The sequence below is a fragment of the Cryptosporidium sp. chipmunk genotype I genome, assembly GCF_004936735.1.
Source record: "Cryptosporidium sp. chipmunk genotype I strain 37763 chromosome Unknown contig_19, whole genome shotgun sequence".
In the NCBI taxonomy this organism is placed as follows: Eukaryota; Apicomplexa; class Conoidasida; order Eucoccidiorida; family Cryptosporidiidae; genus Cryptosporidium; species Cryptosporidium sp. chipmunk genotype I.
In genome coordinates this window covers 75026-91049 of record NW_027125589.1, presented here as the reverse complement: position 1 = coordinate 91049, position 16024 = coordinate 75026, and the positions used below count along the sequence as shown (strand labels likewise).

Sequence of the window (16024 nt, the reverse complement as noted above, 5' to 3'; positions counted from 1 at the left end):
TTCTCCAAATTGATTAATTCTTGCAATTTATTTTATTATCAACAAAAATTGAGCAAATTTCAGGAAAAATACGGGATAAAAATTACAAAATAATTCCATCCAAAAAAACGCTCCCGGACGGAATCGAACCGTCGACCCTTCGGTTAACAGCCGAATGCTATAACCGACTAAGCCACGGAAGCTCACGCTTGACACTGCAATGTTTAGTGCCTAGAGAGTTTAGAATATTTCTTTCTAAGTAACATTCTTAAATATAATTTTTTAGAAAATTTACCTATGCCACAGCTCTTAATAAACTTATACTTAATTTTCGGTAGATTCTTAAAATTTTTATGTATCACTTGATTTTTCTTTTCTTCCCTAAGTTTTTTAGTTTTAATTTCTTTAAACTTAGAATAGGGAATAGTGCAACTTCTCAAAAGTCTAAAATCATTATCATCTTTCTGTATGCAAAAATTTGACCTTAGTCTTGATGATTCAAGAAGAATACACTTTTCAAGTGCGAGTTTTATAATATTATTACTATTACATTCATTTGTAAAAACGGCACTTTTCATTCTTGATTTCATCTCACTTTTACGTTTTTGAGAAATGTCATTATAAGTCTGCAAAGAGATGTCTAAATAACAAATAGCATCTATTCCATTTGAAAGGTAATAAATTTCATTCTTTATTTCTGATCTCCTATCCTTAGTCGGTATACTAATTCCAATTACATTACAATACTTAGAAATATTCCTTTGGAGGGGTTTGAACAACGGAATTGATAAAGATAAATAACCAATTGACAACTTAGTATTAAGAATAGATAATATACCATCTCCAAATTGAGGTAATTGAGAAATACATGTCCCTGCTATTATATCCCAAATCCTTACTCCATCATTTGCAGATGAAAATAGTTTATTATTAGAGCAAATACAAGCTTTGACAGGCCCAGAGTGACCAAGCAACTTAGAAATGTGATTAAAGTTTAGGCTAGATACCTTGTTATAATATATTTTATAAATTATTCCATTTCCACCTCCTATGAAAACCAATTTACCACAATCTGAGGAAGTACAAGAGTGCAACTGCGTCGAGAAATTTAGGTTTGCTAAGGGTTTCTCGGATCTAAGTGTAAGGAAGTTTAATGAAAAGTCTCCTCCAATGGAAACTATAGATAGATTTGAAAAGTTGTTTGCAAAACTTAACGGGAAGAAATCATTTATTGAAGCAGAGTGAGCATTCCATTTGATTAGTGGTTTTGGAAAAGTCAAAGAATTGTTGCTTTCAAGCAACTCACTAGTTAGAAATGCTTGTATATAGCAGTCATCACTACATGTAACTAGTATTGAATTATTTTGTACCAGTTTTATTTTATTTATAGGTTTGTAATGAGAAAGCCAACAATTCAAAAGCTGCCCAGTGGTGATAACCCATATGTATACGGTTCCTGAGAGACCACCGGCATAAACAACACCACCATCATCTTGAAACTCGCAGCATTTTATTATTTCAGGAAGTGAAACTCTGTAAGTTGGATCACTTTTATTGCTCCATATGTGTAAAGTTGATTTATTTGCTTGAAAGCCAGCAAGATATTTTGTAGAGTTGCCTACATAGGAAACGCTAAACTTTGACGCACTACAGTCCTTGAATGTTTGCAATATAGTTCCTGCATTACTATCCAAAGAATATATGCCATTATGACTTGAAACAAGAGTTATTTTTTCCATCGAAGTCTAACATTAAAAGTCAAAAAATAACCGGACAACAGCGCGCAAGTATAGGGAAGTAGGAAATCTATTATAGACGATTCAAGACAAAATAATGTCGAGTACTGTCAGCCTCCAAAAATCAGCAGTTCATTTTGGAGTTCCTATTGTATTCTATTTAATCTATGCGCAAACATGGACGGTAGCAACAATTAACGCTGATACTGTGGCATTGCGCAATAAAACTATAATTTCAGAATACGCAATATTGTCTCATTGTACAGAATATTGTACTCAATTGAAACACGGATATAGCGAATCATCATCGACGCAATAAATATCTAGAAATAAAGAAAATAAACTAATAAATAATTAAAATATTAAGAATGGAAGAGAACAATTTCTTACGGACGAGTGTCTTTTTGGCGGTTCAAAAAATTCCTGCCGCGATAACGCTACCTGCCGTGCAAACTACAATTGCATGTTAAATTGCTCACAATATAAAGATAATGTTTCGGCCATTGTTGGACTGTAATGGAGAAATCAGCATTAATAGACTACTTGGAAGTCAGGATCTATCTGAATATGTTATTTCCGTACGTACGTTTGAGGATGTAGTTAGTAAATTGAATATAGTTGTGAGCGATAGACTTATGGAATTACTTCATCAAGTCGATGTAGATATTGCACTAGATACATGCAAAAATGGTTCCTACTTATATAAGTATCCACGCTCTTGTATAGGTAGTAAACGTTTTTCAAGATATAACTTTGAAATTGATTTGGATTCTGGATGTATAAAGTGGTATCAAAAAAAAAAGGCCTTAATTTGCTCAAGAAAAGTATTATTTATTCAGAATTTATATCTAAATGACGTAAGCTACATTCTTCCAGGATCTGATAGTGACTTTTGGAGATCAAAGAAATACACAAGAAAGGAATATATTAATTCTAGCTTTGGAATTGAACTAGTAGTAATAGGAAAAAGAAATAAAACACTAAGACTTTTGTGCACAAATAAAGAAGAATGGAAGTTTTGGATGGTGGGACTATTAGTAAGTCATGCTCTTGCTCAGAGAGAGAGGTTGGTTTCAAAAATTAAAGGAACGAAAAAAATCGTGGATGCAAAACACTTTTATACGCATGACTACATTAGACGTCAATGGGAACTTTCAGATTTAGATAACTCTGGCTCAATAAGCTTCTCCGAGTTTATGCGCTTAACAAAAAGATTACAAATGCCCGTGTCTAAGGATTATACTCACGCTCTTTTCTGTGAATATGATAATGATAATAACGGTGCTCTTGATTATAAAGAATTTAGAAATTTGTTAACTCAGCTGTTGATACTCCCTGAACTACGTGATTTATTTGATGAATATAAGGACCCAGAGACGAATGTTATGAGCGCAAATAAATTTCGTAATTTTCTGATAGATGTTCAGGGGATGGATCCATCAAATTCTTTAGAATCATTAGTTAATGCTGTTTTGAATATGAAAGAACCATTTATTGAAAGGGGGGGTATTACGGAAATTGGGTTCAACATTCTGATGTCTTCAGAGTTCAACTCTGCATTTGATCCATTAAAAAGAGATGTGTATCAATCAATGGATGAACCTATTTCACATTACTGGATAGCCTCGAGCCACAATACATATTTAACTGGCGACCAGCTCACTTCCAAATCTGAGATTGGGCAATATATAACTGTACTACTTCAGGGATGTAGGTGCGTAGAGTTAGATGTTTGGAATGGCCCGGATGGATCACCAATCATTTACCATGGGCATACTTTAACATCTAAAGTTTATTTTGAAGATGTGATTAGAGCATGCAAAGACTATGCTTTCCAGATATCTCCATACCCAATTATTTTATCACTCGAAATGCATGCGTCTGATAAACAACGTGAAAAGGTTGCAGAAATAATATTGAATGTATTGGGTGAATCTCTTTATATACCTCCAAATGATGGGAGCGATCGGCTTCCCAGTCCAAATGAACTGAAATATAAATTTCTTGTTAAAGCTAAAGTTCCAAAGGAAGAAGTTATTTTTGATTTAAGAACTGGGGTTATTGATGAAGAGGATGAAAACAATGATGTAAACCCAGATATATTAGAAGCGGATATCGAAATATCCAATAAGATTGAAAGTGAAAAGCAAATTTCATCTGCCAATCAAATTCAAATTAAGAGGAGATTATATTCTAGTTTAATTTCTCTTCCAGGAAATGCTATACAGCTCTCTAATTTTGAGAATCGAAGAAGAATGAGTATTGGCTCTCTTGTTGAGACAAAATTTCTGCGTTTTGCAAAAGAGTCAAGTATGAATCTTGCAAAGTTCCACCAAGATCACCTATCTAGAGTTTATCCGTCAGGTACACGTATATCAAGTTCAAACTATAATCCTTTAATACCATGGTCATACGGAGCTCAGATTGTCGCATTAAATTACCAAGCTGTTGGAACTGCTTTGTTGTTGAATGAAGGAAGATTCAGGCAGAATGGTGGTTCAAAAAGTGGTTACGTGTTAAAACCAAAAATGTGCTTGAAAAAGTGCTTTGATGGAAGGGTATTTGATCCTATGAACCCATTGGAAACTTTGGAGCTTTTCGAAATCCCTCCTGTTAGAATATCTATTCAAATATTATCAGCACACCAGCTCCCTGATAATCTATCGCAGTTCTCACGTGGAATTGCAGGTCTTATATCCGGTAATAAACTTTCACCCTATATTACTATTTCTGTTTTTGGCGGACCGAGTGAAGAGTTCAAGTCATATAGAACACCTGCAGTAAATAATAATGGGTTTAATCCTAAATGGGAAAACTTGTCTCCATTCACATTCAATGTTCTTTGCCCAGAAATTTCTATCATTAACTTTGAAGTTAAGTCATCGGATTCAATACAATCCGAATTTATTGCAGCAGCTTCAATTCCTGTTTCATGTCTTAGACCTGGCTTAAGGTGGATACAACTATTTGATGCAAATTTTATTGATATTCAGTGCTGTGGGATTCTTGCGAACATTTCTATTACAACAGAATTACCAAAAACATATATGCTATCGTCAATTTTAACCGGAAACAATGGAAGTACATCCACAACTCTACAAGAAACATTACAACAGTTTAGAGGAATTAAATTTTGAATTATCTACTTTGTTGATATGAGAAAACTCATAAACTTTTTTTCAAAACATTAAATAAACAATTCAAGTTATTTAATTGAATTTAAATAATCTATCGTATTCATCCAAATTTTGTATGCATTTATATATCATTTGTTAAAAATATTAAATGTTTATTTGAAATAATTTACTGAATATTTCATATTGTGGGCTTTTCTGATGCACTATTAAATTCTGGATTCGACCCTCCTGTAGCAATCATGTGGTAAACTGTTATTCCAATTAAAGAAAGTGCCAGACCCGCTGTAAAAAACCAAATTGAGGAAATTGTAACAAATGTCTGAAAATGCAAAATCTTGGGTTTTTTTAGTTAATTTTCAACATACCGTCCACCAAAGTGCAGGGGCAGTGCTTTGGCACACTAAAGAAGTATTTACCTACGCAAATGATAGAATTATTAAAATAAACCTTCAACTTACCCAAACAGTCCCCAATGTGAACCAAAGAAAACTTGTCAAAAACATGATTGATTCACCTATTATGGCGAAACTTCTTTCATATAAGATATTTACTTTATATTTAAGATTAACTTACTTTTGCCCAAATGTGGATTCTATAATAGCCATTAGCTTAGAGGCAGGATAGGACTAATTCATCGTGAATGAAGAATTACTTTATTACTTATAATTTCTTACCAATAATATCGCACCAACGAGCCATGTCTTTAACGGTGTATCACAAACTTTCCCAATTGAAGCTGTGAGCACTCCTGCATAAAGTAAGTCTATTGTTATAAAAATAACCAAAGATAATTTTCTAAGGTCACTTTTATGCTTTCTAAAATTGAGTTGAGTTTCGTGTGCCATAAATAACCATAAAAATTCCAAGAATTGGTTTAATGTTTTAACTATGGGAAATTAATTAATAATTGCATGTTGCATGTTTATATGCATGCTAATTTACACATGTTTAAATTAATGCCAAAAATGTGCTTTTATTGTAATTTGACGAAAGTTTTAAAAATTTAAGTCTTTGAACTTGGGTTTGTTTTGTTTTTTTATTATCGGTATTTAAGTTTAATTTGTTTTAAAATACTCACGCTATTAATTTAGTTTTCTTAACATTTTTTTTTTGCCCAAAAATTATTTTGCGCGAAACACGTAATTTTTTATTTATAATTCGGTTTATTAGTATTTATTAAAGTTATCGATGCCAAACTTTCAAACGCCGATTAGGAATGTTGAATTCAAAGAGAAAAAAAGAATTAGTTATTCTTTAAGCAGTAATAGAAAACAAAGTCTGCAAAAGTTAATCAATGAAAGGAATAATCTTGAAAGAAATGAAGTAATAAATAAATTAGGCGGAGCTTTAAAAGCCACATCTATTGAAAGTCAAATAGTATGTTTAGAAAGAGGTAAGTTATTTGGGATAATTTATTTGTCTTATGCTTATTAATATTCAAAGATCAATTAGTTGATTTAATATTGGCTGCATGTGCTGATTATCCCGAGTTTTGCAAAAAAGTAAGTTAATTAATGTAATAACAATTTCTACTCACAAAAAAAGGTAAACAAAAAATATCTAGACTCTCTTTCATCTATTAAAAATAGTATTTACTAAATAATTCAATGAATTTTGTATAACTAATTAACCCCTCACACTCATTTTCTAATAAATGAATGTTCTACCAATGGAATATGATTATACGGATTTTATTAATTATTACGACAAATTTAAAGCAATAGTTTATAATATTTTAGGAAAATTGCCATTAAATAATGAAACCAGAAAGCAAATAATCGAATATTATTTAAATTGCATTGAGTATAATGTAAAAAAAGGCAAACATATTCGTGGCAGAATTTTAGTATTAGTTTCAAGTTTGATTTCAACATATTCAAATATGAAAATGAACTCCATTTATTTGTTAGGCTGGATAGTTGAAACAATACAAGCTTTAATATTAATTGCTGATGATATTATGGATTCAGGCAAATTTAGAAGAGGAGCGCCTTGTTGGCACATTGTTCATGGGCAATCAAATGGAGTTAATGACATTTTTTTCCTGAAAATGTTATCACTTTCATTGATATCTGAACTTTCTAGCGTATTTGGGGATGATGTTGTTCTGAAAATCCAAAGAATATATAACGAGTCTATTTTTTATACTGTATTAGGCCAACATTTAGATCTCTCAAATTTTGATTTGTCCAAAATTGATGAAATATCTGAAAGATACTTTTCAATGGTAGAAATGAAGACTTCTCGTTATACTTTTTATATGCCTGTGCTTATTGGTTTAACAGTATCTGAAATTCAAGTTCCATCAACACAATTAAACTTGATTAAAACTATCTTGTATAAATTAGGCGAGTTGTATCAAGTGCACAATGATATTACTGACTATTTGTTTAACGATGACAGCGTCGATGATATTTATATGTTTAAACTTACATGGCCGCTCCAAAAATCATTTGAATTGGCAAATGAAGAAATTCGACTTAAAATTTCAGAAAATTATGGAAAGAATAGTTCGATAGTGAAAGATTGCTACAATCTACTGAACATTAATGTGCATTATTTGGAATACCAGAAAAATACATTGGACTATCTAATTAAATTAGGCAAGGATATTACTGACGATGGCTTAAGAAAAATATTTATTATTTTGATTCACCAAGTATTGGAATTAATTACAAATAGTCATTTGAAGACAGATTCAAATAAATCATTATAAAAAGCTATACACTATAGAAATCAAAATCTCTATCACTTTTTTTTACGTGTATTTTCCACCCCTTTTCAAAATCGTTAGGTAGTATAACATATCTATTCTTCCTAACAGCCTGCATACCTGCTTCTTGTGAAATTGCGGCTATATCAGCTGCAGATATTTTTTCCGGTCTGGAGACGTACTCTTCAAGATCAACTTCTTCACTCAAGTTCATCTTTGCTGTAATTGTCTGAAATATCAGTCTCCTTTGTCTTCTGTCGGGTAGTGGAAATTCTATTTTTCGGTCAAGTCTGCCTGGTCTCAATAGAGCAGGATCAAGTGTATCTGCTCTGTTAGTTGCCATAATTACTTTTACATTTGTTGTCTGGTCGAATCCATCCATTTGGTTTAACAGTTCAAGCAAAATACGTTGAACCTCCCTATCTGCTCCGGTTTGCGCATCAAAACGTTTCGTTGCAATTGAATCGACTTCATCAATAAATACGATAGCTGGAGAGTTTTCTCTTGCTAAGCGAAATACATCACGTACCATCCTTGGGCCCTCACCCAAATATTTTTGTACAAACTCGGACCCAACGACTCTAATAAACGTGGCCGTTGTGTGATTAGCAACAGCTTTTGCAAGCATAGTTTTGCCTGTTCCAGGAGGCCCATATAGAAGCACTCCAGTTGGAGGATCAATTCCTATTTGCTGATACAATTCTGGGCAGACAAGTGGCAACTCAACAGCTTCTCGCACTTCCTGCTTTTGAATATCCATCCCCCCAATATCAGAATATGTCACGTCGGGTTTTTCTTGCATTTGAAGCATTTGAATACTAGAATCTGCCTCTGGAGGAAGGATATCAACTATTGCATGGCTATGCCTATGAAGCGCAACTGATGCAGGTGGCTTAAGGTCTTCTCTATTGATTGTACTGAGAACTCTCACATAATAGTTCGAGCCAGCTGTTGAAGAAACAATTCCATATCTGGAGTCTATCATTTCAAGAAATTGCCCAATAACGAGTGGAACTGACTGAATACGTTTGATTTCCTCCTTCGCACGTTGGAATTCACGTTTCAAACCTTTTTGTTCATCTTTGATATAATCCTCCTGTATATTCAAAAACTCGAGTTCTTCCTCTAGTTCTTTAAGGCTTCCATACATGCATTTTTCACGATTTGCGTTGCCAGACATAATTTTTTGAGACTCTGCCAGAGAACATGCCATTATTTAACAACAAAAAGCTATTATGAAAAAAACAGAGAAAAAAAAATCAAGCCGCTAGTATTGTGGGTTTAGCGGTTCGAACGAAATCAAAACAACTTGATTGACTTCTAAATATATTCTTTAGGCCACGATAAATGACATGATAAACACTTAGAAGTTTTATAATCTAATACATGAATCATAATATTGTTTACTGTTCACCAATTAATCACTATTACCGATTAAACACTACTTGACTCATAATCTCTTAATTTATATTTAAAAAAGCACTTTTTTCAAGCACACCTCACTAAAAACACAAAATTTGACAAATCTGCTGATTTAATATTTTATTAAAAATCTAACTTATAAAGCAAACAAATATTCGTTTTCTAAATCAAAATGTTAGAGTTATTTTTCCTGTTTTCTCGATGATTTCGGTTTTATGAGTATAATTAATGGCTTGAAGGTCCCGTTAAGATTCATAGAGCCACAAACCAGTGTTAAAAATTAGAATCTTTGCTTGATAAATATAATTTAATGTATTTTTTGTTGAGTGCTTGCTGTATTTCTATAATTCGAAAAAATTCTCTTCTTAGCTTGATAGATTGTGTTCTCAACCGCGTAATATAACCACGAAAATATCTTTGTATAACAATTGCAGATATACGCTCTTTCATAATTCACAGAAATCCGTTTATTACTACAAACTGAGTGTGGAAGTTAAAAAAACATGTACTCCTGTCTCTTTGGTAGACAAGTATTAAATTTTTTCTTTTTTGCATGTTTGAATATCAAGGTTCGAAATAAAGTTTTCGACAAATAATTTTTCAATTTTTTCTTCGCAGAGTGTTATTCTTAAGTATTTTTTTATAGCCATAAACGCATGGACCAGCTGTAAAAAAAACGAATAGATTATATAAATTACTCCATAATCAGTTAATATTGAGCTAAGTGAATCCATATGCTTGTTTGCAAATGCGTTTCCTGAGCTTCCAGATATTAGTGTGATTTTGCTACTTTTGTGACTTCTATTAGAACATTCAATGTCTTGGCTTTGAATATAAAATACTAAATCAAAAGTATTTAACTTATACAAGTCTTTATAACAACAGTTACACAGGACTATATGACCTTTATCAAATTGAAAAAAATATCTAGCAAGTGTTATCTCAGGGATCTTGCGAAATTTAAAAGTAACTATGTCTTTACTTTTAAAAGAAAGTACATTTTGTAAATCTGTAGTATGTGAAGTAGTATCTATTTTTGAATCAGCTTCAACAACATTCTTTCCAGAATTCTTTAGTAAGCTTAGTAGAATATCGGGGGTGACTCCATTAAAAATGCGTATTATTGAATTAATTCGTGTGAAATTAAACGAGTATTGATTACAGTTTTTTTTAATAAAAACTTCAATTATTGGGAAAATAAGATCTTCTTCAATTCCAGTATTAAGCATCGTGCACAATTAAGTTGATTTAACTAAAGTCGTTCTCTTGCCTCAGGTATTTATTAAAATATCACAGCATTAATGAGATGAATACATTTCGGATGAAAAAAAGTTATTGCACGTTTTTTTTTTCAAGAGCTATCCCTCCCCCCATCCCCACCCAAACTATAATTCTCTAGAAGAATATTATAAATTTTAGATTTTAAATTGAAAATTGACTAATAAGCTTCCTAAGATTCAAAAGTTGACTGGGAGCACTTGCAACTATTCACAAAGCAATCACAGCATATAAACTTTAATTAATATTTGTCGTATAAATATCTATTGTAAAAACAAAGGCGGGAACTTCATAGATTTAAAATCTATGTCGATTATGACATTAGATTTCAGAAAATAAAAGAAAATGAACATTAAGGTATTAGCTTTCCGAATTTTGTTGATACTAAATATTGTTTCATATGCCTACTCAGAGAAGAAAAGACAGCTAATGTCTGATTCTGAAATAATTGCTTCTATTGATGAAAATATATCTCTCTTGTTAAAATTTGCGAGAATTATTTTTATTAAAAAAAGCGAGCAAGCAAAGAAAAAGTGTGCTATTGCTCTAAAAAATCTGAAAACCTTGAACTCTGCAACAGAAAATGGAAGTATAAGGATGAATCCTTTAACGAGTATCACTCTTAATGGTATAATTTGGCACCCGGATCCATGCAATAATCCTAATCAAATTATTAAACACATTGAACTGTATAATTTAATTAAGCTCAGCAAAGTATTTAATCAAATATCTAATTTTAATCAAAAAAGTAACAACAATGAACATATAAATATACGCACTTCGAACACTAAATCTTCTTTTTCTCAAAACGATTTGTTAAGAAATACTGCATTTAGAAGTAATGCAGCTTCAAACCCATTCATCAAACATAAAACTTCTACTAAAACGATATCACAAGGTATACTATCAAAAATGGACTCATTGGTATTTAGCGGAAACTATAATAACTGCACTACTGCTAATTTGACTCTTAATACCACAAATATCTTAGATACAGACGACAAATTAAGTCATCGTGTTCAAAACAATACCGGTAATAATAGCTGCTCAGGTAGAAATTGTATAAGAATGGAACTTGAAGAATTGGCAAGAATGAAACCCGTTTCCAGCAAATCTTCATCCGGATTTTCTGAATCTCTCTGCAGAATTTTATCAGAACGGGGTGCATCGTGAACCGAATTAATTATTTCATTATTTAGTAGATGTATCAAATATTCTCATCAAATTCTTTAAGAATTTTTAAATAATTTGTTGGCGGCATATTGCTTATGTTTAAATCTATAATTATTTTCATTAAATTTTTGTATTACTTTACATGAACATAAATGTGATGATATTTTTATTATTATTATTATTAATTTCTACAAATTTTATTCAGTGTAAAGATTTTGAGAATTCCCTAAATGAAGTACTCAAGGTAAAAGCTGCAAAACTTTATAAATCTAATAAATCTGGTACAAACGAAGTAGATATTGTATCAAATACTCCGGGATTGAATCAAGTAGTTAATAGTATCATGAATACAATCAACCTCCAGATCTTGGGTTTATATGAAGCAAACGAACTGAGGGAATTCAAGGAGATTAAAGCAGAGCAAAGATTTACTCAACAACCTAACCTTGATATGAGAAGACTAACATATAAAGCAATTTTTGAAACAGGTATTGGAAACTCAGTAAAGCCTTTTTACACGAATATTCGCCATCTATCAATAGGTGAAAGGTTAATCATTCAAAGCAGTAAATTTTCTTTTGCTGCAAAACGCAATAAAACTGCAGGTATGAGATGTAATAAATCACATATTTCTATAATACAAAACAAATGTAAGAATGACCTAAAATGTGCTTTAAAAGAATTGATATCAAAGACTGAAATTAAAGATGTTGAAAAAGCTGGAATAAATAGTAAAAGTAAAGGCGCATTAGAAGGTGAGTTAGAAGATATAAAAGTAATTAATATGAAGAAAAAGATTACGAACGGAAGTGATTTAGTGAAAGGAATAATAGGTGGCATTAGAGAGGAGCTAAAATCAGTTGAAGAGAAAAAATCAAGCTCAAACTTGGTTGAGCTACTAATTCCTCAACCACCAAATCGAAACGCAGACACAAACTTTGAAAACGATAATCTGGATACAAACAACGATTACAAAAATAGTACTATTTCTTCGAGAAGTTTATTTCAGCATTTGACTATTCCTGACATTTTCGAAAATTCAATTGGAGAGAATCATCCTATTAAAAAGAAAACCTACAGAAGAAGTCTACCACCAGGTGCAGAATTGGAATTAGAAGAATTTTTTGCAAGGCAGTCTAAGAGAAATTTTACTGAAAACGATTCAAAAGCAAGTATTGGAGCCAGAGCCAAATATCAGATGATGCGAGAACATAAAAGATTAACAGAAAATGGTAACCCTTACAAACCATCCGACATTAACAATAAAATTCCTTTTATAAATGAAAATAGTTATGTGGCTGGCGTTGAAACTGATTAAATCATTGATGAATTGTTTGATAAATCCAGTATCAGCTTATCGCAAATAAATAAACCTGGTAATTTTGATAGTTAAGTAATGTAATTTAGCTTTATTTGGAAAGAAGTATGATTAGATTTTGAATCTTAAAAAATAATTGTTAATTTTGGAACATTGAATTATTGAGACAAAACTTATTATTTTGAAGTTTTTAATAAAATTAAGTGTCAAAAAGAATTTAAAGAATTGACTATTTGAATTAATTTGTATTTCCCTTAAGGTTGGTAGTTTTATTGCCTATTTCATATCAACGCGATACAAAATTGAATTTGTCTTATTAATTAGTGTTTAAGTATTCGAATTATTATCACTAGAAACCAAATCTCCAGAAGTACTTGTTTTGTTTGTTATGTTTTGAATTAGATTTAAGATCTGTTTTTTACCGGTATTACTTAGAATTCTATTCTTGTTTGTTATGTTATAAGATGTATCTATCACTTCTTCATCGAAAAATAGCAATTTTTTTTTAATCTTTCTGAATACAGCGCCATTGATGTTAGATTTGATCTCTTTATTAGCTGCACTTTGCAAATGCTCATACCCTAAGTGGTTAATACAGTTATATCTAATTCTTGAGCTTGAATTTTTTTCTATTGAATAAAAAGATTTCAAGACTCTTAAAAGTGGGTTAAAAAAACCGATAGAGCCCATAATTATGTTTCCAATGGCATTAAATGCGTCTGTGGTTGCAAAAATCATAAAAAAAAAGAAGTAAAAATAAATGCATTTCGTAATTATCATAATTACAAAAATAGCTCACGCAAAAAAAAAATACAATGCGCGAGTCAATTATTCCTCGAAAAATATAAATGAGAAATTACTATTATACTCTAAGTTAACTATTTATACCTAAAAGTTTATTTGTCCTAAACATTTTATCAAAAAGCTTGTAATTTCTTCTGCAAAGTCATAAATCATTCGCTAAAGGTCCAAGCATCTTGATAACTTTAGAGACTCAAGAAATGTTTAAAATAGATGGTTGATGTCCATAGGATCTTTGTGGCTAGAGTTTCAGTTTGATTTACATTGTATCCAGCTAAGAATGGCTATGAAATAAATTGATTTATATCAAAGTTTTACTATTATTTTCTATGTAATCTGATTTAATAGCCGTTTTTTACAATTTGATGTTCCAATTGATATACATAATTCTATATACTCGAATTTAGTTTCATCAAGAGCAATTCTTATATAAATTTTGATCGATACCATAAAATCATTAGTTATTTATAGCCTGATTGTAAAAATATTTTTTCGGTTCAAATAAATTTTGCATAGTATTAAAGTTGTCTTAAAGGTATAATTAATTTAATATTGATACTTGAACAATTCATTTTAAGAAAAACTTGAAAGATTTTATCAATTATATAACTAAATCCGTTTTAGAAATCAAATGATCATTAGTCTTCTATGTAGTAGAAAACGACTCTAAAGAAAAATCCTTTGAAGAAATAGTTCTTATCTCGCCACCAATTATCAGAGGATCCTTCATATCTGCCTTAAATCTTAGATATTCTATAATTTCAAAAGCAAATAAGGCAAATACTAAAAATGAAAAAATAACAGCAAATGTCAGAAATCCCCAGATCACGGTGTTTAACGTAGAAATAGAACAATCTGTAATTGCATATTTTACTTTCTCGCCATCAACTTCAAGCTCAGAAGCATTAGTAATGTTTAGTTGAAAATGACTATTTGGAGTGCTATAAACTAATGCATAAGAATTAAAAACGGACAAGACTGTTCCGGAATAGCCAGAAATACATATTTTTTGGCAAGAGTTGACATTATAAAATGGGGTTAAACACTTTTGCAACCCAAGAGGCTCAGATTCCTTTATTTTATAGTCTTGGCCAAGTATTTGCACAGTATCTGAGTCAATTAATTTAGGTTCATCAATTGGAGTCTTCGTAATTATTGGATGCATTCCTTGAGGATCAGAAATATTTGTAATATATTCATCTGGATTTGAGGTATTATAAATAGATGAAACTATTACCTTTTGGTTAAGTCGATATACATCAACCAAAAAAATTTCTGCGTTTTGTAAATCCGAATAAATTCCATTAACACAAGACAAAATAAAGAGGGATATAGAAAATTTAATCCAAACAAGGTACATTTAATTTTCTAATGTTAATATTTCATTTTCCCTTTAATTACACAGCATACACACAATTCATGCTCACACAAAATTAGGATAAGTAGCATAGTGAAAAGGTTGTAAATTTAGAAAAAGCATTAAGTCATTGTTATTTTTATTTATAAACCAAACATATTAATAGATCTAAGAATTATTACTTTTGTCTAAGACAACGTATTAGACATAAAAAAAATAGATTTATTTGCCAGAAAATAATAATGTATAGATCCCTCCACTTACTTTGACAAATTTTTAGAATCTGCCATAAAATTTGCCATCAGAAATTACAATTTTGAATCCATTATTTTAGACTTGAAAAAATGATTTTTTCAACTTTATTTTTCTCCATTTTTTTTTTTACTAACAAAGTTTATTGTTCAAATTTTAGAAGCTTCTCTGAGAATGATCAGTTGACAGAGTTAAATTTTGAAGACTCCAATAAGACAAGCAGCTTAATCACACTCTCTGCCAGTCAGTCAAATAGTGCTGACTCAACTTCGAATAATCCAACCAGGGAGATGGATGATATTTTAATGCAGGAGAGGCCCGTATTATTAAACACAATTCCTCATACAGCGCTAAGCCACAACCTATTCGTAAATTCATCAGGATTATTCACAAACATTACCGTTGTACTTACATCTACAGTTCCAATTGCAATTGTTAGCCCGGAAAACGATTCAATTCATAGAATTTTATCGGGTTCCGAACCAAATGAAGCACTGGGAAACTTGAAGGCAGATCTAGAAAAAATTAGCGAGAAAATTTCGAAAAGTATGGACAAACTTCCAACGGAAATCTTAAATGTTGTAGAAAACACGGCAGATTATTTTGAAAAACTTTCATTACTTTTGGCGGGAGCAGCCAATTTGGGAAACAATTCTACATCTAATTCTACGGTCTTAGTAAATCATAACGCATAATAAATAGATTGAGAGTAATAATAGAATTCAAGCAAACTAATTAAAACTAGATAAACTGATAATACTTGTTTCAATTATATTTCTTTCCACTTAAAGATATTTTGACGCTACGCATGTGTAACTTATGTCGTGTCGTAACATTGTGTGTCAACTTTTTATATCC

General features: G+C 31.1%; 10 protein-coding genes across 10 annotated transcripts; 5 read left to right on the top strand and 5 right to left on the bottom strand.

The window, feature by feature from the left end:
- Nucleotides 1-203: 203 nt before the first annotated feature.
- ELE39_001679 (WD repeat) lies at nucleotides 204-1718 on the bottom strand (the record flags this gene model as incomplete). The annotated part of the gene is made up of 1 exon (XM_067344718.1): nucleotides 204-1718. The coding sequence occupies one exon, from the start codon at nucleotides 1716-1718 to the stop codon at nucleotides 204-206; it is 1515 nt and encodes a 504-aa protein (XP_067201894.1).
- A 488-nt stretch (nucleotides 1719-2206) lies between these two features.
- Nucleotides 2207-4852, top strand: ELE39_001678 (phospholipase C; the record flags this gene model as incomplete). Its single annotated transcript, XM_067344717.1, has 1 exon — nucleotides 2207-4852. One exon carries the CDS (start codon nucleotides 2207-2209, stop codon nucleotides 4850-4852), a length of 2646 nt encoding a protein of 881 aa, XP_067201893.1.
- A 1654-nt stretch (nucleotides 4853-6506) lies between these two features.
- On the top strand, nucleotides 6507-7568 carry ELE39_001677 (farnesyl pyrophosphate synthase; the record flags this gene model as incomplete). The annotated part of the gene is made up of 1 exon (XM_067344716.1): nucleotides 6507-7568. One exon carries the CDS (start codon nucleotides 6507-6509, stop codon nucleotides 7566-7568), a length of 1062 nt encoding a protein of 353 aa, XP_067201892.1.
- Nucleotides 7569-7572: 4 nt separating this feature from the next.
- ELE39_001676 (26S proteasome regulatory subunit 6b) lies at nucleotides 7573-8745 on the bottom strand (the record flags this gene model as incomplete). Its single annotated transcript, XM_067344715.1, has 1 exon — nucleotides 7573-8745. One exon carries the CDS (start codon nucleotides 8743-8745, stop codon nucleotides 7573-7575), a length of 1173 nt encoding a protein of 390 aa, XP_067201891.1.
- Nucleotides 8746-9520: 775 nt separating this feature from the next.
- On the bottom strand, nucleotides 9521-10216 carry ELE39_001675 (transmembrane domain near C; the record flags this gene model as incomplete). The annotated part of the gene is made up of 1 exon (XM_067344714.1): nucleotides 9521-10216. The coding sequence occupies one exon, from the start codon at nucleotides 10214-10216 to the stop codon at nucleotides 9521-9523; it is 696 nt and encodes a 231-aa protein (XP_067201890.1).
- A 394-nt stretch (nucleotides 10217-10610) lies between these two features.
- ELE39_001674 (uncharacterized protein) lies at nucleotides 10611-11438 on the top strand (the record flags this gene model as incomplete). Its single annotated transcript, XM_067344713.1, has 1 exon — nucleotides 10611-11438. The coding sequence occupies one exon, from the start codon at nucleotides 10611-10613 to the stop codon at nucleotides 11436-11438; it is 828 nt and encodes a 275-aa protein (XP_067201889.1).
- Nucleotides 11439-11595: 157 nt separating this feature from the next.
- Nucleotides 11596-12756, top strand: ELE39_001673 (uncharacterized protein; the record flags this gene model as incomplete). The annotated part of the gene is made up of 1 exon (XM_067344712.1): nucleotides 11596-12756. One exon carries the CDS (start codon nucleotides 11596-11598, stop codon nucleotides 12754-12756), a length of 1161 nt encoding a protein of 386 aa, XP_067201888.1.
- Nucleotides 12757-13083: 327 nt separating this feature from the next.
- On the bottom strand, nucleotides 13084-13494 carry ELE39_001672 (uncharacterized protein; the record flags this gene model as incomplete). The annotated part of the gene is made up of 1 exon (XM_067344711.1): nucleotides 13084-13494. The coding sequence occupies one exon, from the start codon at nucleotides 13492-13494 to the stop codon at nucleotides 13084-13086; it is 411 nt and encodes a 136-aa protein (XP_067201887.1).
- Nucleotides 13495-14203: 709 nt separating this feature from the next.
- On the bottom strand, nucleotides 14204-14917 carry ELE39_001671 (uncharacterized protein; the record flags this gene model as incomplete). Its single annotated transcript, XM_067344710.1, has 1 exon — nucleotides 14204-14917. The coding sequence occupies one exon, from the start codon at nucleotides 14915-14917 to the stop codon at nucleotides 14204-14206; it is 714 nt and encodes a 237-aa protein (XP_067201886.1).
- A 341-nt stretch (nucleotides 14918-15258) lies between these two features.
- Nucleotides 15259-15861, top strand: ELE39_001670 (uncharacterized protein; the record flags this gene model as incomplete). Its single annotated transcript, XM_067344709.1, has 1 exon — nucleotides 15259-15861. One exon carries the CDS (start codon nucleotides 15259-15261, stop codon nucleotides 15859-15861), a length of 603 nt encoding a protein of 200 aa, XP_067201885.1.
- Between the last annotated feature and the right edge of the window lie 163 nt (nucleotides 15862-16024).